This window comes from Tachypleus tridentatus, chromosome 2 (assembly GCF_004210375.1).
Source record: "Tachypleus tridentatus isolate NWPU-2018 chromosome 2, ASM421037v1, whole genome shotgun sequence".
Taxonomy (NCBI): Eukaryota; Metazoa; Arthropoda; class Merostomata; order Xiphosura; family Limulidae; genus Tachypleus; species Tachypleus tridentatus.
The window spans coordinates 97,945,788-97,973,386 of record NC_134826.1 but is presented as its reverse complement, the minus strand read 5'-3'; the positions used below and the strand labels follow the sequence as shown (position 1 = coordinate 97,973,386).

The window sequence follows — 27,599 nt, the reverse complement described above, 5'->3', positions numbered from 1 at the left end:
TCTAGAATGATTTCACATAGGAAGATTTGTTTATTCTAAATAGTTCTGAACTCATACCAATACTCACCTTATATACTTAATTTTTACTGTTTTATTGCCCTTTGAACTGTGTCTAACTATTCTCACTATTATAAAATGTAAATCAGTTTAGGTATGTGCAGAATATGTTACACATTTGAATTACCTGGAGTGCAAGTTGCTTACAAATATACCTTGTGAAAATACTTTATTACATTAGTACTATTGTTGTTGTTGTTGTTTTTGAATTTTTCACAAAACTACACAAGGGTTATCGGAGCTAGCTGTCCCTAATTTAGCAGTGTAAGACTAGAGGGAAGGCAGCTAGTCATCCCCACCCACTGCCAACTTTTGAGCTAAACTTTTACCAATGAATAGGGGGATTGAAAGGGCGAGCATGTTTGGTGTGACATGGATTCAAACCCAGGACCCTCGGATTACGAGTCAAACACCTTAACCACATGGCCATTCTGGGCCCCATTAGAAGTATTACTAGTTATTTCAGCTAATCTGTCATTAATTAATGTAAAACATTTTCTATTTTTACATTTTAGGTACTTTTGTAATAATAGATAAAGAATATGCATAATAAATAAGAATTAAAGTACTTACCCAGATGTTCTTTGTTGTTGTTGCTGAGTATCAGTGACACTTAACCTATTTTTTTATACTAATTGTAGTACTGCACAAAAGTTTTTAATTAATCCTTTTGCAATGGATCATGGTTCAAAGGCCATGTAATCACATTTCTTTACTTGCATTCAAAATTTTATTGAACTACTATTTTATAAATATACGTCAATACGTTTGGAGTCAAGTTGTAGATCATAATTCAAAGTTTAATATCATATACGAGTTAATTTTTTAATTTAAAAGTAAATATTAAAAACAACACATTTAAATATAGATTTTATTGAATCACCTGGTATGCAGTGTTGTTTAAAACTAGGTGTTTGTGATGTCAAAATACCAAGTCTATAGTTTTGGACAAATTAGGAACTCAAATATTGACGAGCTAGAATATAAAATAAGAACCTTGTATCTTTTTATTTTGCTGAGATATGGTTTATGTACTGAATCAAACATGGTGGCTCCATTCACCTCTTTCTATTTTTTTGACACTGTCCATCATATACTCTTACTACAGTATATGATATGTGAATAACTAATCAAAAGCTTAGAATGTCCTTAGAGTGGTCTTCCCTGCCATTTTAAGTTTTGAAAAAACTTCCAGCTTCTTTCAACCCAAGTTTCCAAGAAAGTGGGTTATGTCTTTAGTCTGCTTGAACTTTCATAATTTATAAAATATAAAAAAAACTTGGTTATTAAGCTTAATAAATTAGCAGAATTCTATGATATCAGTGTAATTATTTATAATTTTTTGGTTATTCAACTGTGTGTGTGTGTGTGTGTGTGTGTGTGTGTGTGTGTGTGTATAACCTGAAAAAAAAAATTGTTTGATATCCTCCATGTGCAAAATTTTAAAAGGCTTAACAATCTATGTCCAGTAACAACCAAGTACAAAGGTCACAGCAAAAAGAGAATTGTTTGCTTTACTCCTTTATTTATTGTTCTATATTTTTAGAAAAATAAGTTAAATAATTTGTTTCTAAATGTAATAATCTGTATACAGACATACATATACATATCTATTAAATGTGTGATAATTGAAATGTTATCTATATTTTACAAAATACTAATCCATTAAAACACAGCCAAGACAGGGAAGACTAATTGTCAGTTTTATATTACTGGATATGTGACCTGAATGCACATGCACCACATCAATGCAAGCTATGTAATGTTACGTTGGCATGACTGAAAGGTCAATATAATAAAAAATAATAGATATATATGTTCATATGTAGCATTACAAGACTTAAGCTACTCAGCCTAAACATTTGTATTTTTGTGTTATAATATGTAGTCCTTCTAGCACAGAAAAAGCAATAATTTGTATTTATTTCGTACTTTTTTTTTTTATGATGGTGAAGTGATAGACCCCATATAGTTAGGGAATAGAAAATAACAAAATACAAAGTTTTACTGAAAACAAATGTCTGAAACACATTTGGGAGATTTTAGAATTACACAAATAATATCTGAGATTTTTGGATTAAAGAATAGTTTTTAATAACAATTTGAAATCACTTTGCACTCAGACTGGTATTAAAACAGACTATTTTCACAAACAAATATTCAATGAAAATATTTTATTAAAAAACTGATTTTTTGCATACAAAATACTTGTAATCTTTACCAGAAATCTACCAAATTTTGTGAAGATACACATGCTATATCAAAATTTATAATGCAAATACCCAACTGTGCAAATGTGTAGATAAACACATGTATATCAAACCTGTTGCAAAAGGGTTAATTAAATAATGTACTGACAAACCCAGAATAATAACACACAAAAAACAATGTTCTAAACTACCACAATTTTTCTGGCTTTCTAACTGTGACAAAAGCCTTTACATATTCATTCAAATTAATCAATCTTGCTATGGGAACAAAGCTTATAATTAAAGAGAAATTGAGAATTCTCTGTACAGAAAACAACATAATACATCATTTGATAGTTGAAAGTCATGGTTTTCATATACTGAAAGTACACTTCCAATAAGTACTCACATCCCACACGATCAATGTGACTCAACTTCATCTCACGTGTAAATCGTGCCACAACCCTACACCAGTAGGAGTGCAACACATCGTCCTGACCCATGTGAATCCATCTATTTGATTCTACCAAATTATCACTTCAAGATTAGGCAGAAAAGAAAGCTCTAGTTTTTAGTAGGTAGTGATAGATGAGGGAAGTACCTATCAGATATTATTTTCAGTATTGGAAAATATCTTTTGATACAGTGCATTACCTCTTCTTACACGTACGTTTGTTTGTTTGTTTTGAATTTTACACAAAGCTACTCGAGAGCTATCTGCACTAGCCATTCCTAATTTAGTAATATAAGACTAGAGGGAAGGCAGCTAGTCATTACCACCCACTGCCAAAATCTTGGGCTACTCTTTTAGCAACGAATAGTGGGACTGGCCATTACATTATAACACCCCCATGGCTGAAAGGGTGAGCATGTTTGGTGCAACCAGGATTCAAACTTGCGACCTTCGGATTACGAGTCGAACCCCTTAACACGCTTGGCCATGCCGGGCCTCTTACATGTATGACTAGAATACCACATTTAACATACACAGGGACTGGTGTCAAGGATAGAAATAAAAATATCCTTCAAAAGTGTAAAAGGAATACCTACAAAGTGTGATCCCTGTTGGGAGAACAACATACATAGAAGACTGAACCACTGCTGTGTCAGGTATACACTGCACCCAGTGTGGAAATAGGTGTTGCACACATTAGTGAAATGTAGAAGAAACACAATAAAAAAAAAAAAAAAAAAACCTGTTAGGTCAGAATCCAAACCACAGTATACTGGAAGAGCAATTCCACAGAAGAAAGATTGTAAAAGAACCATCTACATACAGGAATATTGGAAAAACTAAAGTGGAGGTGCTCCAAGGCGTACAATGACTAGTGTGCAATGCACTATTCACAGCCAGTCATTTCCAGTACAAAATCAAGTGGTATCAGGATTAAAACCTCTGAACTATGGCAGGAGAAGGGTGCACACCATCTTAAGTGGAACAGAAGGATATATTGTGCAAACTAATCTTCAAAACTAGTATGTGCACAAATCCACAACAGACCACACATCCAGGAACCTACCATCTGAATGACAGTAAGAACAGATTTGCAAAAGTTGCAGATCACATCAAACTAATTAGACTGACATCCCACTATGCAACATCAGCTTCATGTAGTGAAAACACCCTCAGGTGAAACGTAAGAGGAAGAACCATTACCCCTAATCAACATCATCTTCCAGATAGGACTGCACAGAAGCTGGGTGCAACATCAACCTCCATGGCCCACTATGCAGAAATGGAGATCCTGAGGCACTGACTGAAGAAGCAGTGATACAATAAACACATTTCTGGATTTATGTTGATTGATCCAGTCTAAAATAACTCGCTAGTAACTGACATCCAGGTGATGGTAACATGAGTGATCCCAATCAAGGGGGTAAACTACAATGTGATAGATCTACTCCAAAGCAGCAGCATCATTCAGATATAACAGCACAAGAACTGGAGTACAACAGCAACCTCTGGGTCCCACTACACAGAAATGGATTTCATCCATAACTTATAAGTACTCATACCCCCCACATATAACTGCACGGAAACTGCGTGCAACATCACTCTTGGATCTATCCCAGGGAGATGAAGTGTATTTATTTGTAAATATGTGCAACATCATGCTTGTATTAGGATCCCACACAAGAAGTTGAAGTACAATGTCACTCTCTGCATCCACCACATGGAAGTGGATCACATCTAGAAAATATAATTAACCTCTTCCCCCTGGCTAGAACTCCAAACATGTAGAGTGTATGACTGGAGGATTGCATGCAATCTATCTCAGCAAAACGCCACCACTCAACTCTCTACTGAATGGAAGAGAAGACATCAGGAGACCTCCAATGTGGTCCACCAACCTCAGTAGCTCAGAACTGAGAAGTGGTAAGGACTCCCATATTCCTCTAGAACAACAAGAGGGAGAAAACAGGGTAGAAAGTCTAGAAGAACACCAACACTGGAAAGAGTGCAATTGGTGTCCATGAAAACCCTATTTTGAAAGGCAGACCACCATGATTTAATCAATCAGAGGGATAGGCAGCTATCCCAATCTGCTTTATTCATGCAAGTATGGGTTAGTGGACATGGTAATGAAGCAAACATATTGCCAGAAAAATTACTAGCAATATTGTGGAAAACTCATCTAAACAGTGTGCATTATTGGCCATACTGTACAGATTTGAGAAAAAAGAAGCATACTTGGATAGGCAGTGTCTGCCACTAAGTAGGATCTGAATCCTAAATGGGACATGCCCTTGGTAGAAAGAAAAAATTACCAGAAAAAGTCATGGCTGAATCAAAGTTTGAAGGGTGACAAAAATTGGAAAGTAGTGACCTGAAGAGAAAAATCAGCCACCCAATGAAAATGGTGGGAGATGAATGTGTGAGGTGGAGGTCACATGTCTGACCAAAAGGTTTCCTCCAATGAATGATGAAGATGAGACTCCAGGAAAAAAGAAAGATACCTGATTGCAGAATCCACATGTGACACTCAAGACTCTTAGAAAATCTCTAAAAACACAATGATGGAGAAAAGGAATCATCCAAGAATCACAAAGATAATGGGAAAGTAGATGAAATTATAGAAAGATAAAATCCTTCCTAATAAGATTCTAATGGAATACAAAGCCACACCTGAAGAGATAGGGCTGATGAGGACAGTGCTGTCATGGAGGATTAATGAGAGAAAGTGTATTATCCCCCACAAAACTCCTCAGGTGATTAGTGAAGCTTCTAAAAAAAGAACTGAATGTTGGACTTGTAGACTGGGAGAGATTTAAGGGTAAGACAAAAATGAGAAAATGGAGGAGTAAGATATGTATAGAATTATCAGGGATAGCTCCACATAATCAAAACTGACTCCAACTGCTAATAGTCAAGAAGGGTTGATTAGCTAGCAGATAAGTCAAAAGATAATGACTAGCACTCCATGGAAGAAGAGGCATACTAACACCAACCCTCAATCATGAAATAAGATGTTCACAGCATCAACCTGAAGTGTGTAATGACACTCACAGTAGCAATAATAGTAATAGAGATAAGAAAAAACAAACTTTAGAATTCACCTGAAACCATGAAGACAAAATTGAAAATGTAAGTTATTATCACAAAAAAATAAAATAATCACATGAAATAAGCATAACTGAAAACATCTGTATTCAATCCTGTCTTACGAGAAATGATAGTTCAGTAAAATCAGAGTCACATGCATCAGGAATGCATGTTGAACTTCTGTTGTTGGAGGGCTGTCACGTGATGATGTACATGCAAAACACAGTTGAGCTATGCTGATGATGGGGTATGTAGGATCTCAAGGCTTGTGGTATGCAAAATATTTTTGCATTGAACAAAAAAACCATACATGTAAGGGGTGATAATGTACAGTACTGGAAACCATTGCCTTCTATTGGTTACACATAATATAGTATTGTATGCAAGAAAGAACTATACATAAACCATAAGAAAAGAGAATGTAAATAGTGGGGACTTGACCGTATTTGAATGCTATGAAAATTATGCTTTACTCTGGCAATTATAACATTATAATGAGTAATTAAAGCTAAATTTCATACTTATTGAAGGGATGGTAAATAAATTAGAGATAAGAGGATGCCTATAGAAAAAATATTATATTTTTGAAAATAAGGGAAATTCAAGATTAAAAAAAAAAGTATTATAAAATTAAAAACTTATGTACTACTGAAACATAAATTACTAGCTACGATTCTGTTATACTATTTGGGATAACATGAACAAGTAGTAGTTGAGTTAGATTTTGAATGTAACTTGCTAAAAACTTTGAGACATGCACAGTAAAAGATGCCAATGACAACAGGTTTAAATTGGATATTCTCCAATATACACCAATTTTACATGTACTACATAACATACACTGCTGGCCAAAATCTTAAGACCAATGAACATAAAGAAAAAATATGCATTTTGCATTGTTTGACTCAACCAATTATTTGAGTAGAGCTTCGAAAGATGACAATAAGAAAAAGGAAAAAAAACTGTAGCATTTGATAAGGAAAATGTGAACACTATGAAATTAGCCTAGATAATAGCTGGTCAAAAGTTTAAGACCATACTGAAACGAAGCGTTAATCGACAAACATGTAACAAAATTTAGTCATTTGTGTTCAAGCATTAGTGTTGTCAACATCTCCCACTGACATCTCCTGTGTTACATTGGATAAAAACATGGCAAAGACTAAAAAGTTGACAGAGTTTGAACGTGCCATTGCTGGTGAGATTGGACGTAGTACAACTGCTGTTGCAAAATTCTTAAAAGACCCTGAGGGATATGGAACGAACATTTCAAGTGGTCAGCCCAAGAAAATTTCGCTGGCGTTAAACAGGAGGATTCAACGGATTGTCCGGCAAGACACCAGCTGATCGTCAAACCAGATTAAGGCCTTTACGGATGCAGAATGCAGCTCAAGAATAATAAGACGACATCTACGAGAGATAGGCTTTAAAAACCGTAAACATCTTCAAAGGCCATGCCTCCTTCCACACAACAAAACAGCTCGGTTAAACTTTGCTGAGAAGCACCAAACATAAGACCTAGAAAAGTGGAAGAAGGTTTTGTTCTCTGATGAGAAAAAATTTAACCTGGATGGTCCAGATGACTTCCAATATTACTGGCACGATAAAGATATCCCACCAGAGACATTTTCTACATGACACAGTGGAAGAGGTTTCATCATGATCTGGGGTGCTTTCTCCTTCCATGGAACAATGGAGCTACAGGTATAACAGAGGCATCAAACAGCAGCTGACTACACTGGCATGTTGGAAAGAGCATCCTTATTGACTGAAGGCCCTCGCTTGTGTGGAAATGACTGGATATTTCAACAGGACAACATTGCAATCCCCAATGCCTGCAAGACAAAGGACTTTTTCAAGGTGAATAACGTGATTCTTTTGGACCATCCAGCATGTTCACCCGAACTAAACCCCATTGAAAATGTTTGGAGTGGATGGCAAGAGAAGTCTATAGAAATGGACATCAATTCCAAACACTGCATGATCTTCATGAAGCCATCTTCACCACCTGGAATAACATTCCAGCCAGCCTTCTGCATATGCTTATATTGACCATGCCAAAGCGAATGTTTAAAATTATTCATAATGACAGCCGTGCAATTCACTACTGAGACCTCTTGTTGGGCATTTCCTTCCTTGTTTAGGACTTCTTTTTGGTATGGTCTGAAACTTTTGAACAGCTAGTATTTAGGCTAATTTCATAGTGTTCACATTTTCCCTATTAAATGCTAAAAAGTTTTTTATTTTTATTTTCCCTTTTTTTTCATCTTTCAAATAACAATGTAAAATGGATATTTTTTTATTCATGTTAATTGGCCTTAAGATTTTGGCCAGTAGTGTATGTACTGAGACTGATATCCTACAAAATCATTAAAAGTATACATACACTATACCATACACCTATCAAACCTGGTATCATACAGCATATATCAACTATACATACACTACACTATATACTTATCAAACCTAGTATCATACAATATATATTAACTTTACACACACACACTACACTATAAACACTTTAAACCAGATATGTTACAATGTACACCAACTTTAGATATACAACATTATAAACACATATTACATTACATACACGTTAATCCTGGTATCCTACAATGTACTTCAACTTACCACATTCTATGGTGTATACATATTAAACCTGGTATACTATACTATGTATATAAATCATAACTTTTAATTCTCCAAAAGTAAAGTATTTATATATATATATTATGCAATCATTGCAACCCTACTTATATTTTTTGTGAAATCTAGAAGTTTATTTTGATATGTAAATAACAAGCCCATATTCAATATACCTTTTGACATTTGTTCATTAAATTTCCTTAAGTTTATCAGAAATTTGGAGAAAAAATTAAATTGCTTGGTCTTGTACTTTCCTTTAAAAGATTGAAGTGTAACAGAAATAATAAAAAGTTTATGTTAACAGATTTATATTATCAAGAATATAGAAAACATATGAATGGAATAAATGGGTATATAACATTAACATACTTTATCTGGCTGAGAAAAGGTTCCTGCACCACAGGGTGTCCGTGGATCCCATAGTTTTACTGTCTGGTCCCAGCTGCCTGTGATGATCATATTTACTTCAGGACAGAACTCCACACATCGCACTGGAGCATCATGGTTACCTGCTAAGCTTTCTGAAAATATAGTAAAACTTATTTCATAAAAACCTTCCTTTTATGCTTACTGAAGTATTCATGCTTTAGAGAAACTTTCAAGAATGAGCATGCAACATATATTCCCATTCATCAGTTTTATCATTACCACAATAATAAATAATTAGTAAAATAAAACACATACACACTAGATATTTTCTAGGCTGCCTCTCTGTCGTTTATATTATAATCAGCAAATGAATGTGTTGGAAAAGGTGATATATTCATCACTCATGTGCTCAGTTTGCTTAAAACAATAACTGCTAATGGGCTGATCCTATTTATTCACCAAATTACTTATGGGAACATTAGTGTTAACAGAATCCAACTAAATATAGCTTTAGAAAATGAATGATTTGACCGAGTTCATTATACTAAATATTTTAATAGCCAAAAACATAAAATTATTTAATATGCAGACTCCAATTGTAAAGTATAATATACAAACGAGTTGGTAATTTAAGGGTTTGATGGGCCATCAACCAAAACTTCACAACTTCTATATATGTCTTATCATCTGTTGGATAACAGCTTTTTAAAAAAGTACAGAAATATTGTACAGTTATACTCACATTTAGCTCTCAAGAAGGGTCCTGAGAGCAGAGCTCTAAATGAATCAGCTCTAAACACAGTCATTTTAACATTGCATACATGTATATATATGGAATTATGCAACTGAAGGCATTGTTTCTTACCTGTGAAGGCATACATGCTTTATTTGGATATTGGTAAATTTAACAAATTACTCACTATAATATTATCATAGCCAAAAAAAAAGACTAACTTTTTTCGACTTCAATCTGGTTTCATCACAGAACCATCAAAAAGATAAACAGACCCCTCCTGCAATGCCAATCTTTCACATCTTCTCTTTCATGATTTGTCAAAACATGTAGTTCTCTCTTACATTTACAGCTATATTAATTATAACCAATAGACAGGAGAGGTTTTCATCTATGAAATAATGTATTATATATTGTTTTCTGTACAGAAATTTGTAGATCACTTCTTGAGAAGATGTTTTTTCCCCCCCACAGGATTGATACTGTATAGATGAATGACATTTTAATCATTCATACTGCATCACTAAAAATACCAGATAAATTTTAATAATACATGGCATTGTCTGCTTTTTGATGTTATTATTCTATGTTCTTTGATGCATTATTTTATTTTAAAAAATATTTTGTGCACTACTACTATTAGTATGAAAAGTAGGGTCCAAAGAGTTATGAATTTTGTTTTTTTTACTCTCTCACGAAAAATAGTAATCTCTCAAGGGGACGAGATCCATAACATAAGCTGATTAGCTTAAAGTGGAATGGTGTTAGGCAATTTTACTGTATTTTGCAGATGTAACTTGAAACTTCTTGGTTTGAATCCCAACCATGATATTAGATCTGCTTTTCCAAATAATTTAATTAAAATTTAGATAATCTTAGCCCTACAAAACATAGAAGATGGGCAGGGAGTAACTTTAGAATGGTTTAGTTTGTTTTGAATTTCACACAAAGCTGCATGAGGGCTATCTGCACTAGCTGTCCCTAATTTAGCAGTGTAAGACAAGAGGGAAGGCAGCTAGTCATCACCACCCATTACCAACTCTTGGGCTACTCTTTTACAAATGAATAGTAAGACTGACCGTCACATTACAATGCCCCCACAGCTGAAAGGGTGAGCATGTTTGGTGTGATGGGGACTTGAACCCATGATTCTCAGATTACGAGTCGAGTGGCTTAACCACCTGGCTAACTTCAGAATGGAAATGAGTCGATAATTTACAAATAATGTTTTCTATCTCTTGCACAGTTATGGGACCTGCATTTTCTGCATTTCATCTTTCTTACCAATCAAACCTGTTGTCAAAGTTGTATACATTCATGTTGTTGGTAAATAAAGTAAATGAAGCTTTGAATTACTACTCTTTAAAAGTTAATATTTTCTGACTGAAATTACATTTCAAATAGATACCCTTTCACGCATAACAGATTTTCTCATTTAGTGCTGTCCTCTATATGCATAAATGTTTTTGCTCATCACTAGCCTTGAAACTCGCACCTATCCTGTGTTTTGATGTGGTTCAACTGCATTACAGCATGTAAATAAGTGTGTGACAATCATCCACAAATAGGAGAGTAACACACTCTCCTGCTGCAACTGGCTCATCAATTACTGTACAACCCATCTTCTCATCAAGATTAGGTAAAAAAAAGTACCAAAAGTGGGGAGGAAGTGTGAGACGTATCAAGTGATACACATCTATTGGAACTATAGAGCCTTTAAGGGGGATCCAGTATAGAAGAGGGGTGTTACCTTGTAAAAAAAACTTACCAATTCAGAATTGAATTGAAATTCTCTAATATACTGTAAGAGAAGAAGGTTGCACAGAATGAGAAATGATGGAAGCCACATGTGTGGATAGTTCATACTGCCTTGTAAGGGACCAGACAAAAGCCACATATGAAGCTAGTGTGGAAACTGAGTGATGAAATACTAGTGATTAAGGTTGATGGAGGAGAAACTGCATATGAAAAAGTGGTTATGGAGGTGCTGTCTGAATGAGGGCAAGGACTGGAAACCAAATGTGACCTTTAAAGAAATGTGATACTGAAAGAACACATCACAGAATAGACTGGATGATAAATGTAACTCTAATAAGGAGACAGATAGGAAAGTAAGCATACAGGTAAAGGTCAGTCCATTCTTAACTGAAGATATCTACTGCCAAAGCCCAAAGAATGAGGTACTGGGGATCAAAGAAAGGGTTAAGTAATTTGTTATTGAGATTGGTGACTAACATGTTCACACATGGAGCACTCCACTGATCACATAACCACTTGAAAACTTTTGAACTGAGGGACCACTATGTGCAAAGAACTTTGTTAAGATATCTGATCCAAACAAAGATTCAAGACACCCAGAAAGTGACACACTACTAAACGTGTATGATATGACTGGGATCAGACCGTGAGTTCTAATGTTTAAAAAAAAAAAGCAAACATGAAGGACTGCCTCCTAATCAACTGATATATGAGACAACAGTTAAGCTGTTGGAATGGATCATAATAAATTTGCTTTGTATGAAGAGTTAAAATTAATTCAAAGCACAACATACAGCAAGAAGCTCTAGGATGCTAATGTGTGTTGCCATCTTCATTGAAGACTAGTGACCCAAAAGTTCCTTAGACACCACTCAGGTCATGGAAATGGAAGAGGAATGCCAGCTGTAGTAGTATATCTGTTAAGCCACTGTGAAATAAACTGACTTTCAGTGAGGAAAGAAGACTGATAATAAAGTTCAGGGAATCCAAAGCAAGGCTCCTTGATCATGCAATGCCACTGCAAAATGCATGTATTAGCACTACCCAAGAGTATAAGAGCTTCCATGGAAGCCCATGTCCCTAAAAGAGAGAGAACCCCACATGCAGATAGTTTAGGAAAAAGATTGGACTTTGAATAAAAAGTTTTACATTGATCACAGATGAAAAAGGAAAGGCCGGGCCCAACTGAGGAAAGACTTAAAATACTCCCACATGCACAAGGTATTGTGTAATGGAAAGGAAGAACTTCTCTTGCTTGATGTGCCATCTAACTCAAGTTGCTTTTTGAAGAAGTTACTGAGTGTATTGGTGAGCAGTTTATAGGGATGGAGCTAATAACAACCAGTCATCTATGTAATAATGAAGACACAAATCCTGTGAATAAATTAGTTGAATAAATGTAAAGTGCAGGTGCCAGATTGATAAATGCAACCTCCTGTGTACAAAAGAATACCACTGCATTTTGGAAATACTAATTCCAACAATGGCTTTTTTGTTATGTTGTTAGCAACAAATGTTTAATGTAATATTGTTGTTAGTTTATATCCTGAAAGTATAAAATGAAATGTATAAACAACAATAGTGGGAAAATATTTGTTGATTTCTTAATTTAGAGTCTCAACTGATTCAAGAGGTTTGTTTTTTTATTAAAATGTCTTTACTTTAGGCTTATTATAGCAACACCCACTGCACTTGTTAGGTTTCAGAGCATACACACACCTCATGGCCCCCTTACACTCTCATAACTGAAATCATAATGGGCAGACAGTAATCAAACTAGTCTATCTGAATAAGTGCATTTTGGTTTCTAATGACTTTTCCTATTTTAAGAAATAAATAGAAATTAAGAGCAACATGACACACATTAGCTTTTATACAAGTATGATATTTTAACTCATTTATTTGAAAAGAAATGTTTACAAAAATGCTCTTAATCACTAGTTTGGTTGTCCTACGATGCATAAGCATTTACAAGTATCAGTTTTCAGTTTTTGTAACTTAAGAAATTCTTTTACACTTGACCTTACTGTATAGAATGAAACTAGGTTAAATGCTTTGTTTACACTTCCTCTCTTCAAATTTCTCAAAGCAAGTTTCAAGAAAGGTCTTGAATCCACTCTCATTATTGTTCTGTAACCCTTATATCCTTTGTAGCACTTATAATTTCTCACCTATAAATGTCACTTTGATATACAATTAAATTGTATTTAGGTTTTAGTCTTAAATTTTAGTTAATTATGTGTTTTTATGTTTTAAAATGCATATTAGAAATATTTAATAATTTTTTAAAAAAATAACAGCCAAATTGCCTCTGTTTATGAGCCTTAGTGAAGTATGTGAGCATTCCAAGATTCAAATGAAGGCAAAAGTGTCTTTGCCAATGATATTGTAATATTGCCTGAAGGTGCCTGTTGATGTGTTGCCATAAGTAATAATGCTAAAGAACAACAAAGGAAAATAAAACATTAAAAATAAACTATACAAGAAAGTGTAAGAAATTACAAATAATAATACAACTAAAAGAAGATATATTTGACAAAAAATTATGAAGTATGCACATTTGTTTCCTATTTCTTAATTTTAACCCTTTCATTGCACTATACATTTATGATAAAACTAAATGGATTTTGTTGTTACTAATTCGAATTCAGTGATTACCTCCATTAACCAACTCACTACAAGTAAAATAAAGTGTCCATATCACAACCTTTTATAGTAATATTCAAAACTTCATTAAACTACTTTATTGTCAATGTATATGAAAAAACTTGGTATCAAAACATAGTTAATAAATTAAATATTACATAAGATTTATTGTTTTAAGTTTTAAAAGGAAATATTTCAACAAATTCTCAATCTTCCCTTGGATGAGAATCTTGCTCATTTCCTAATTCATTCACCACCTATTTCTAAAGTATGGAGTTCAATTTAGATTACTGACTATTATATATATATATATATATTACTAAGGTAAAGTCTAATTTTATGACCTTCAAATATTTTTTATTTATGGAGCCACTTGCCACACCCATTTGTCACATCCTCTCTCACAAATTGCCAATAACACTCTCTGATGTATCATTTATAAGTAATAAAAATTCAAAAGTTTCAAACTAAATCAAGTGATGTGTTATATTATTTTGTTTTAAATACAGAGTATTATTTACTACATTTTCAGTTTAGAAGTTTCTTTCAAATAAAGAAAGTCAGGGAATTACCTTAAGGCTCTTATGGCATAATTGGAAAGCCAGTTAAAATATAATAGCCGTACTACATTATTACCTTCATGTGTATTATTATTCTTTGTTTGCAAGTGCATTATTTAAGTAAATAAAAATTACTTACTGCATTAGTATCATCAATATAAAAAGTAGGCATACATTTCATCAGCAATTAACAGCAAAAAATAAGAGGTCAAAGGTAAGTACTGTAATTCTCATTTTACTATACATTCTTTATTGTTACAAAAGTAACTGAAATGTAAAAATTGCAAAGTTATTAGATTGTGTTAGGTAATGAAAAATTATAATAATTCTTCATGAATAACTTAAAAACAACACTTGTGTAACGGATCTATTTATGGTTAAAAGTAGTACAGCATTAAACTCTTACACAATATATAATTATTAAAAATGCCTTAACAGACTACACTTTTTGATGTATATACAACACTATTTTCAGACACAAACACACAAGTTTTTTAGGGCAAGTCCGTGTTTTCAATAATTATTTACTGAATAAGACTTTAATGTTGTATTATTTTATTTTTAAATAATTCTTCATGATGTATACTCATGAGTAACTCCTAAATCATACCATTCAATATATGAATTTGAGCTACCCACTAGTCAAGTGATTTACACCTTGTATCACATGATTATCAGACACAGTTCAAAGGTCAATAAAACTATACAATTCAGTAAAAACAGGTCTAAACTGTTACAAGCCTTACATTATTTATGATAAACATATGTAATTTCTGTTACACTCTACAGTCATTCTAGAAAAAATAAAAATAATAATTTATATTTAGTTTTGTTCAAATGGGTGGTACAAGATTAGATAAACTGGCTGAGTCTATGCAAGTTAAGATAGAGAAAACAATGATCAAACAACGTTCAACAACAAAAAGACATTTGATATTTATTTAGGAGGTTTTACAGGTTACACAAATGAAATATAAATATTTTCAGATGAAAAGTATATTAAATGTTAATATGAGAATCACTTTGTACTCAATAGTAAACACAAATTTATATATTCATGGACAAATCATTAATAAAAATATCTAATTAAAACATCTGATTTTTTTTTGTACAAAAGACTTGTATCATCACAAGTCTTGGGGTTTCATGGTTAATATACTCCATTGTCTCTACAATCAAAGTATTAAATGATTACCTAAGAATATTAATTACATTGGATAGTGTCAAGTAAACTAATTGATCAAATGAAATAATTAAATTTATCAATGTGAGGATTGTTTGTTTGTTTTGAATTTTGTACAAAGCTACACAAGGGCTATCTGCCATCTACTATTTAGCAGTGTAAGGCTAGAGGGAAGACAGCTAGTCATTGCTACCCACTGCCAACTCTTGGTCTACTCTTTTACCAATGAACAGTGGGATTGACTATCACATTATAACACCCCCAAGGCTGAAAGGGCGAGCATGTTTGATGTGACAAGGATTCAAACCCGCAATCCTCATATTATGGGTCAAGTACCTCATCACCTGGCTATGTTGGGCCTGATCAATGTTGGGAAACTCTTGAACTAATCTAACATATTTCTGATTAATACAAAATATATCCACCAGTTGAAATACTGCATTTATGATGACTGATTATTTTAGATAAATTTATGGTTATTCAGTCATGAACATAATCAACAAATCAAAACTAATGTTTCTGATTACTATTACTTTCAACTATTCAAACTATACATGTTTTGTCATAATAATCTATTAGCTTAATGTAACAAATTATAAAACTCCACTAATTGCCCAGTTCTATTATCAATCACTGAAATGCTTTACCTGTACTGGAATTGAAATCAAACACTTTCACCTGACAATCTAATCCCCCACTCCAAGCATGGACTGCATCCTGAAAATAGGAGTAAAGTTATATTTATAACTTTAACAGTATTATTAATAACAGATTACATGACCTTTAAAACCTAAGTCCTGTTTTCCAATTACAGTAAATACCTAAAAAAACAGTTTAAAAACTATTTTAAAAGTTAATATAAAATCTTTGGAAATATTTAAATTAATTTTGAAATTAACTGTTAAAGTCTATATCTGCCTAAAGGTATGAAGATATTTTCTCACTAAAGATATAATATAGTAGTAATTGCTAAAGTGATTTTATGTTTATGTTGTTATCCAAAAATGTGAAAAAAGCTATTTATTATGACCAAAATGGTAGTCAATCAAGATAAGATCTTAACCTGAATGGCATCATACTATAATGGAACTCTTGCTTATGTAGTATTGGAAAAACCTTTTATTACATGATGTGCAACCCCCAACTTCGTGAAATTTTTATCCTCTGCGCATGTAGGTTTGCAATAGGGGTCATAATTTTCCTGTTTCCCATTATGGATAACTTTATTTTTCTCCCTTCTCAGGGAGCAGATACAATGTAATGAATGTGTAACATGTGGATCTAAAGCACTAGTGCCATCTATATAAATATAATAGTACTCTCTGTTGTATGTCCATGAAAATACTTTGCAGGATGAAGAAGAACCTTAACCAAAATTGGCATGGAGGTTCATTAAGTACATGGGTAAATACACACAAGTTTTCAATTTTGCATTTTGTGTTTTATTATGGGTATTTTCGAATGGTTTGTTGGTCCATGAGGAGACGCATCCATATTTTTGGTTTCATTTTTGTGTTTTGCTGTTTTTACAGGCATTTTAGTTTGCTTTTTTAAATTATACATAATGGAAACAACTTTTCACGTCCTAAGATAATCTTTCATTAATCATGAATTTATGTAACATCTGTCCAGGGTACAGGTACCCCAGCTAGTATATATAATTCATTTAGGAGAGAAATTATTTCAAATAGAAATCATTAGTATTCATTAGAAATCATAAGTATGATGTAAAACTTGCAAAAACATTTTAATGCTTCTCTGACCATATGGGTGTCATGATAACCCTTAATTTCTTTTCTTCCCACAGTAAAAACACCTAATGAAACTGCATGAAACTTACAATCTTTCACTTCAAATGAACTGAGCATCATAACTAAAAGAACTTTACAGTGATAATTAGAAAGAGAAGAGTTTGTAACAAACTACTGCTAAAAATCATAATAAACTTCTCAAGCATAAAACAGTGTTTATAATATTAAAATTTCATAAATTTCCACTGATTACCTTGTGTTGAAAGTATGAATAAATGCTATAATAGTTACGTAAGAAAATGTGTTACAGAATTCTTGCTAACAGTAAGGTACAAAGTAAAACTTGTTGTTGCAAGCCAGTCACCTTCCTTTGGTTAATGTAATTCCACAACATTACCTGAACTTTGAATTGACAAACGTGTTGCAATGGGTCTCCAACACCAACAAGAGCTCACACTTTTGTCATTACTAAACTCCTCTGGTGTGTAAATAAAAAAGATCCAGCAATACAGATATATACTTTCACATTTTGTATTTTTATCTTTCTCGAACAAGTTACTTTAAAGAGTATGTCTACTATATAACTTTTGTGTTCTAAAATATTTAGTGCATAATATACATATTATTGTTTATATAATATTTTTATAGCATTTACTTACAATACTTCAAATAATATTTAAAATTTATGATAATTCACACAATATTAACATCAAATGTGTAATATTTAAAATACATAATGCCTAACATTTAATAATATAACATGAATTATAGAAGGCAGGAATTTTCACTTGTTAAATTCCTTTCATTTGAAATACAGAAAAGACAGACACTACTTAAAGAGATTAATAAGAGAGAAGAGCCAGTGTTAAACTCAAGTAAATGCCAGTAATTGAATAGTATTAAAATACCTTATTTACACAAGGTACTTGTCACAACAACAAAACAGATACACAATAATAAAAAGTAAAATTGTTGCTGCCAGTTTGTGGTTGGTGTTTCAGAATTTGAAATGCTACCTAAACCATACACTGGCAAATGTGTTGTTGTAGGATTCTATTATTAAAGGGAGAAGCACCTGTGTTTTGGTTGGTGTTAAACATCTCCAGCATTTAAATCAAATCAAACAACAGAGGAAACTTAATAAATAGTATCTACTTTTTGTGATACAAAATTTATATAATGACTTTTATTTGTTGTTAAGTACAAAGCTACATAACAGACTGTGCTCTGCCAACAATACATTTTTAGGTTTACAAGTCTTTATACTTACTACTGACATGAATTTTTTTCTGCATTTTTTTTATAGTGTAAAATTCCAAAATATTTGTTGCAAAGCATAGATTGGGAAATTAGTGGGATTTGCTTGACCATTAACTTTTGGGCTCATTAACCTATTATATTAAATTCACTGAATATTCTCACATGATATGTCTAAAAACAATATAACACAAACTAGATATCTGAAGTAGGCAAAGTACAGATAGCCACACAGCTTTCTTTTTAACAACATACAGACATGATAGTGTTATTTTGATTTACTTGGATAGTTGTAATAACTTAAAATAATATTAACTAAAAACCCTATTTTTGATTAGTTGTTTATTTTCATAAGTTTTGACACTAATCACTTAAACATGAATTATCAAAATTACAAACAATTAAAATACTAATTCCTGGATAGATGGAACATTCACAAACAGTAATAACTGGAAACTATAGCTGATGACTTTAATGACATTACTTGTCCTAATTATACTTTCAATGACTTGATTATTTTATGCAACACTAATCAATGTAATCAATGCATATAGGTCTATTTCGTTTTGGATTTTGTGCAAAGCTACATGAGGGCTGTCTGTCCCTAATTTAGCAGGCAGTGTTAGACTAAAGGGAAAGTAACTGGTCAACACCACACACCACCAACCCTTGGGCTAGTCTTTAATAACAAATAGTGGGACTGACCATCACATTGTAACGCCTCATGGTTGAAAGGGTAGACACATTAGGTGACAAGGTTTGAACTAACAACCCTCAGATTGCAAGTCAAGTGCCTCAATCAGCAGGTCATACCAGGATGTTCAGAGGTAATTACTTATATTGAGATAATCCAAACACTCAAGTGAGACATTATTTAAAAAAACCCAAAAAAAAACATTTAAAATATTTCCTTGTATCTTGTGATTCAATGTTTGTTTATTGTCTAAATCAGAAAGTTTCATTTTTTATGTCCAGTCAGTTTCAACATGGTTAATTTTCATTAACTCTTTTACAACAGGCTCAGTATAATATATACAAGTTCATTTACACATTTGCACTCATTAAGTATTTACCCTATAACTTTACATACAGTAAGTGTACCTTCAAAAATGTGGCAAACTTTTAGTAAAGATTAGTAGTATTTTGTACACAAATTAATCAGATTTTTAAGGAAATATTTTTACAACAAATTTGTTTGTGGTAATATTGAGTTTGTTCAGTTACTAGTGTGAATGCGAAGTGATTTCATGTTAGGATTAAAGAAGTATTCTTCTTTCCAAAAATCTCAAATATTATTTGTGTAATCACTAAAAGCTCCTAAATATTTCAAATGTTTGTTTTCAGTAACACTTAATATTTTATGTTATCTTTTACACCCTATGTGGGGTTTGTTAGCTGACCAATCTTGTAACCATTATCACAAAATTAGGAAATATATACAAATGGTTTTTTTTCATACTAGAATGACTACATATAATACAAAAATACAAACATTTCATCTGAGTAGCTAAGTCTAAAAATGTTATATATTTTCATATATTATTTTTTATTATATTAACTTTCTAGTCATGCTCAGTTAACATAACATAACTTGCAGTGATAGGGTGACATGCACTCATGTTACCGTATCCAATATAAAATTGACCTGGTTTTGGCTGTGTTTTAGTGAACTAGTATTTTGTATTATACAGTAGCATTTAAATTATTATACATTATATATGCATATACATTTCTACTATTTAGAAATAAGTTAAGAAACTTATTTTTCTTAAAACATAGAACAATAAGTAAAGAAGTAAACAATTATCTCTTCTAGTTACAACCTTTGAACTCAGTTGCTGTTAGACACAGATGGCTAAGACTTCCAATATTTCCCATGTGGAAGATATCAAACAACTTTTTTTTAGGTTTTTTTGAATAACCAAAAAACTCATAAATAACTACATTGATACCTTAGCATTCCACTAATTTATTAAGCTCAGTAACTAAGCTGCATTTAGGTGTAAAAAAATTATGAAACCTCAAATAGATTAAAAACACAACCTACCTTCTTTCAATTCCAGTACATAATCCATATCTCAGCAAAATAGAGATGAGGTTCTTATTTTATATTCTAGCCTCTCAGTATTTAGGTGGGTTCTTCTTATATTTACTTTTAAATTAAGAAATTAATTTGTATATAATTTTAACTTTGAATTATAATCTACAATCTCATACCACAGTTACTGACTTAAATTCATAAAATAATAATTTTGCAAAATTTTGAATGCAAGTCAATAAACACATGACCTGTTGCAAAAGGATTAAAGTTTAGACGAAACTGAAATTTGAATCATAAGTTGCATTTTGATTCCATTGACATATATTAATTAAATTTTGAATGTAACTATAAAATGTTGTGGCATGCACACCATGCAATGTTAAAAGAAAAAGATATTACATCATAAACCCCATTTAAGGTAAATAAAGGTTATTTACAATGTTGCTTAGTTTTCTTGTTTTTACTTTTGTAATAAATATTTGCATATTCTTACCTGAAAACAACAATCTAAAACAGGACCAGAATGATTATATTTAAGTCTCATGGTGTTGCTGATTACATCATAAAGTCTGACACTACAATCCCATGAGCTAGCCAACAAAAACTGGTTAGAATTTGGTCCAAACTTCACAGAGGATACACAATCTGTGGGTGGATTTTCTAGTTTATATTCATTTGGAGTTTCACCTTGAAGTTTCATGATAACAGAAATATCCTGCAAACAAAAGTGTTAGGGGTAAACAATTAACACAAGAATTTTTTTTTTGTCACCAAAGACAGCTATTTAGGGAAAACAATAACAAACCTTAAACAGAAGTGCTTGTTGCCCTTAGTCTTTAAAAGCATGATCAGAATATGCTTAATATATTTTCTTCTTGTTGCTGAGAACAATTTCTAAATTGTTTATCCCTCTCACAACAATCGTCCGTTTGGATAAATGTCATAAAAGTTCCTGAGTTACATTCAAGATCTAATCATAGCTCTTCATCATGATGGTATAAGAATAGATTTGGCATTGTAATATATCCAAATTATAACATTATACAAGTTTCAAGTTCTTATTTTTACAAGACAATATAAAAAAATAAGAACTCCTCTCCTCTTCTCATATTTACCACCCTGCTGTAAAATACAAATTTTAATGCAAGCTACTCATTATAATGTTGTCTCCATTCAAGTATAATTTTTATAGCCTTCGATTGTTTTCTATCACAGAGAAATAAACTACAAAATTATACCACTTTTGCCACAGCCACCTGTCACAAATTGCAAATACTTCTGACATTTCATACTATATTTGTACCTAATAGAATTCTAAAAATTTAGTCTATCAAATGGCATATTGTTTTCTGTACAGATAATTGTCTATTTCACTTAAGTTAAAACTCTATTCTCACGGTAAAGACATCAACAAGCTTAGTTGTATTTTTAACAATTCTTGCCAGATAGTTGTGAAACCAGAAAAATTATTACACTTATAAAGCATTGTTTTTTAATTTGTTATCATTCTATGTTATTTGGTGCATTAATTAATTGAGTAAAAAATTTAGTACAGAAGTACAATTAGTATAAAAAAGGCTAAAGTTTGAAAAACAGTCAACATAAAAAAAGACTCAGGTAGGTACTATATTTCTTCTTTTCATGTGCCTTTTATTTGTTATTATAAAAGTAACTAAACTGTAAAAATTAAAAAAAAACTTTTATACTAAACAATGATTAGGTAAAATATAGTTTTTCATGAGATACACTCATTAGTAAGTTGTGAGTAGCCCAAGCTTTATGTAATCCAATAGGGTAACATGATCTACATGTTCACCAACTGATTTACAATTTGTGTAGCAGGAATATTGGTTAGCCACAACTCTAAGAGCAATAAAAAAATAAATATAAACAGATGAATACTGTTACGACATTTAAGATTTTTAGGATAAACAACTGTAGTTTTATTTACCATATGAGGTAATTCTAGAAAGAAACAAAGAAGAAATTTAAATTTATTTAATACATTTTTTACAGTGGTTATGACTTGTAACAATTTTGGAAATTCTGCCAAATTTTGTGAAGATACATGTACTCTATTAAAAAATTATAGTATGGAAACTGTAACAAGTACCTCCATGGTTACATACTTGGTCAACTAAGCCTGTAACAAGAGAACATTTATAGAGAAAAAAAAAAGAATCATTACATAACTTTACAAACAGAATTTTGTCAAACCCACTTATGAAAATGAAATGGGTAGGAAAAGTATGAAATAGTACACCAAAACTATCATAATCACATCACAATGATGGCAGATTTTAACAACCAATGAATAAATAAGGTAATAAGATTTTCATTCTTCAAAGATCTCTCTATCCACCAAAACAATGCAAAGAACTAAAAAACACTATGTAGCCTTTAACACATTTTAAGAACATTGAGTCAATAACATAACTTACATCATAACAATAACCTACATATCAGTTCATACATTAATTCACAAAATATTTGTGAAAAAAAATAAGTCTGTATGAATCACAGCTCAAATCTACTGTCAACAGTAATACAAAGAGAAGCAAAAATATTGAAGTTTACATTTATAACCTTGTCATTCTTATCACTGTTATTTTAAAACATCATTGCTCTAAATAAGATACATATTCTATAAATAAACAATATTTTGTACATAAAATGCATGAAATATAAGAACTGTGCATAAATACACAACACTTGATTGTATGTATTATCATTCACATATGTATATGTATTCACAAATTCAAAAGAAAACTATATTGGAAACAAAACAAGTGCAAAGAACAGTTCACAATTATCATCATAAATTGACTTTTGAGTTGTACAGTGGTTACCTGCTGATGAATGCTTTACAGTTGAACTGAAAATTATATCAACCAAATTTTATCAATTGATACTGACAAAGGGCTTCCTCCTGTATTAAATTTATGCTGTAGTTTCTTCAGGTATTCCTTTATAGAACCTTTATACAAGAATAAGAGTGAGCAGCCACCAAACACATACAACAAAAGAGATGCCAGTTTCTGTCATGCAGTTTTCATTTTCAGAAACAGTTTAATTTAAAGAATAAAATGCTCATTTCTTCAAGCATTTATGTGGAGTAGCCAATAACACACCATATTAAATACAAATCATTTCATAAATCATGTCACAGTTAAAAACTGCAACATATCATCCTTTCATAGCTACACATAAGAAAGAAAATACATTATGATTCATATATATTCAAGTGATTTCTCATGCTTTTTGTGAGAGTTATCTGCATAGTTAATTCTCAACTCTACAAATAAAAATGTAAAAGATAATAAACTTGTATTAATCCTCTATCTCAGCCAAGGAAACGGGCTTGGAGAAATCAGAACTACATACTACAATAGTTGTTCAAAATGCTTATATTTGTTTAACACTATTTCTACACTATTCTAGAATGTATGACACAATCAAATTGAAGAATGATAGAAATAACTGTCTCCTTCATATGAGCTGGGGATTTCTCTCTCTTGAATGTATTTGATAAGAATGATGGTAGACATGGGTAACAAACAAGGAATGTGGAGTATCACATCACACAACTGGGTTTCTTACTCAACAAAGCAGTATCATCATAATTCCTATTTATGTCTTCACCTAGTGCACTATAGAGTAAGAAAATTTTATCTTTGCTTTATCAGTCAATTATTCTGTAGCTTGTTAACTGTAAAGTGTAAGAGAACAATGAAAAAAGCCAACAAATTCCAATTTGTAAAATATTTGAATAAACTGTTTTTTCTTGTTCATATGTTGTTTCAATACAATTTCTTCTATGTTTAACACTTTTAGAATATACTGTCTATTAGAGACTAACTCATTTTGCATCTTGGAAATTAGTATATCTAAAATTTCTGATAAAAGTTATTGTTTCTGGTTCCTCTTCTAATGTCTTGTGCCAAGCTTATATCACAGAATCCTTCCAAGGCTATATTACGCAGTTAAAAGTCTTAAATTGCATCATTTGCAAAAGTCTGAGGAAAGCCTTTTAAAATTGTGAATACAATCTTTTTAACATTTGAAAGTTCTAATAATTTTTTAAAGAATCCTGGTTTTAAGGTTTCAAGTATTCTCAGAATAAAATAAAAAAAATTGTTACCAAATTATCTTACATCAAAAGGTTACAATCTTTTATTTTCTCTTGATAAAAGAAAGGTAACAGATGAACATAATTAACTTGTAATATTATTTTGGGGAGTGAGTTTTCTTACAGTAAAGCCACATCAGGCTATCTGCTGAGTCTGCCAAGGTGAATTGAACCCAATTTTAGCAGTGTAAATCACTAGACTTACCACTGTACTAGCAGGGGCATTTTGGGGAACTAAAAAGGCTTTTGACTTTTTGTGATACACTTTGAAGGTAACAGGGTATGAGGACAGATGTAGAAAACTTGAAGAGTTAAAGGATAAAGCTGTCCCAAGTATAAATCTGAATCCATTCCACACTTAACAACAGCTCAGTTTGAATGGATTCTGTTAGTAACAAACTCTTACTTTTTTCACTTTCCTACTCATATTCCACTACAAATTAAATAGTTTTTTCACAGCTCCTATTGATGTATATAACTTAATAATTAGATATTTTGTATGGCACTTCAACAAAACCTTGTCAAAAATCTTCACATCACTTACCTTATTCAGATAACTTAGATAACCTCATCAAAAACAAGAGAAGTAATACTGCTATTATTAATAGTAATATTAACAGTACCAGTGATATCTTTATTACATCATATAATTTGGATCTAACTTCTAGTTCCACTTAATTTTTAAATATAGTCTGTATTCAAGTAAATAAGAGTAAGGTAAGATTTCCTCTTCACGCATCCATGACTGTATTCATTTATAACAATGTCATCACATTTCACTACGTAAGTTTGTAGAACTGTATGTTTTGTTTTTTAATCACATTATCTCTAATTCCTCCCTTTTGACATAGTAATCGTAAGTACAGTACAAACATAAAACTTACTTAGTTTAATTCAACCCTTAAGGAGTATCACTCAACATTTAGTTGTCAAACGATTATCTCGTAAAACTTCGTTACATCTTCGCGGTTGCTTATTGAAAAATATATTGGGTATGGAAAATTAAAATATAGAAAACATATTTTAAGAGTTAGCAGAATATACGTTTTTCTATATTTCTTTAAAAGATTCACACACACGCACAAAATCAGAGGTTTAACACAAGAAAATAAATAAAATTTTCAGTGTCATCTAAACTACCTTTATTGCAAACCAAAGCTACAGGCTCCAACGTGTTATGTAAAAAAAAAAGTAATATTAATTTAACTTCAGAAGCGTCTATCAAATCCACAAATTTACACATAAGCAATAGCTTTTATTACAATAATTAAAAAAAAGGAACACTCTTACCGAAGTCCACCTACTTTAAATAGTAAAATTATGAATTCCAAGATGTCTCAAAACCAAACGTTTTGAAAAATTAGTTGCATATCCGAAGCCACCTTCAATTTATGTGTACAATAATAATAACAACAAAACAAAAAATGGTTTTATTTCAAAAACAAAAAAATTGATTTAGACGATTTTTAATCACTAGTGGGCGTCAAAATCAACGTTTCGATTCCCTTCGGTGGTGACAACAGATAACCCGAAGAGGCTTTGCTACAAGAAAACAAAACACACAGAAATTTCCTCATTTTATTTAAATCTATTTTAACATGGACTTTTTCATTCGCACTAACTAATTTTCATTTTCTCCTATTTCAGGCCCGGCATGGCCAAGCGTGTTAAGGTGCGCGACTCGTAATCTGAGGGTCGCGAGTTCGCATCCCTGTCGCGCCAAACATGCTAGCCCTTTCAGCCGTGGGGGCGTTATATGTTACGGTCAATCCCCCTATTCGTTGGTAAAAGAATAGTTCAAGAGTTGGCGGTGGGTGGTGATGATTAGTTGCATTCCCTCTAGTTTTACACTGCTAAATTAGGGACGGCTAGAATAGATAACCCTCGTGTAGCTTTGCGCAAAATTAAAAAAAACAAACAAATTAGATCGAATTCCTTATACATAAACTTTACAACAGAAACCCCAAAATTACTATAAATCTAATACACTTATTTTCTTGAAATATATATAAAAAACGTGACAAACTTACTGATTAACTGATAGAAGCACTAAGTCTCAGTGATCTGAATAACTTTACTCGACCATCAACTCAATCCATCCTTCTTTGTTCATTCATTTTTGTATTTACATCCAATTTTTACTTGAACCACGTACGAGAAGTTTCTAGGTCCTAAGATTACTTTCTTTTACTTTTCTACGTTTAGCATCATCATTATTATTCGCATCTCCCCCTACCAGAAAACTAAATTATAACATTGAAAATAGCTTACAATACTACCTTCTCCCTGTATTACAATTTCCCCCTAACAATTACAATAGACAAAAAACAGGACACCAAAGTATACATTAAACAATTTTTGTGTTCTTGTTTTCTCTTCTAGGCTCATGGTATCGCAGATTGGATAGCCTCTTGGTTCTCATAATCACTGGCTGTGAGTTTTAACTAGGTAGATAGTCGAATAAATGCACTGTGAGCTTTTGTCAGTGATTCCCTGGTAGTGGTCTTTACAAGAGCCCTGAAATTCTAACAGATGGGTTTACAACTCGTAAATTTCCTGGAGCTGCCAGTTAGCTGTTCTTTCACTAATACTTTTCTAAAGATGATTCAATCTGCAGTGCATAACCTTGTCAAATGAACACCTACCTTATTGTCACTGGATGATCAACCTACACGTATGATGTACTAATTATCATGTATTGCACAAATATTTCCTGATAGTAGAAATGAAGCTATT

General features: G+C 32.0%; 1 protein-coding gene across 4 annotated transcripts in view; it reads right to left on the bottom strand.

Moving 5' to 3' along the window:
- The window catches only part of Bub3 (mitotic checkpoint protein Bub3), a 39,654-nt gene extending 13,350 nt beyond the window's left edge, over positions 1 to 26,304 (bottom strand). The window contains exons 1-4 of one of the 4 annotated variants that reach the window (XM_076489747.1): positions 26,168 to 26,304; positions 21,228 to 21,449; positions 16,333 to 16,402; positions 8,806 to 8,957 (exon numbers count right to left, since the gene is read on the bottom strand). In XM_076489747.1, the coding sequence (XP_076345862.1) occupies positions 8,806 to 8,957; positions 16,333 to 16,402; positions 21,228 to 21,434 (429 nt within the window). In that variant the 5' untranslated portion in view covers positions 21,435 to 21,449; positions 26,168 to 26,304. The other 3 variants (XM_076489745.1, XM_076489749.1, XM_076489748.1) reach the window with 3 other exon arrangements.
- Between the last annotated feature and the right edge of the window lie 1,295 nt (positions 26,305 to 27,599).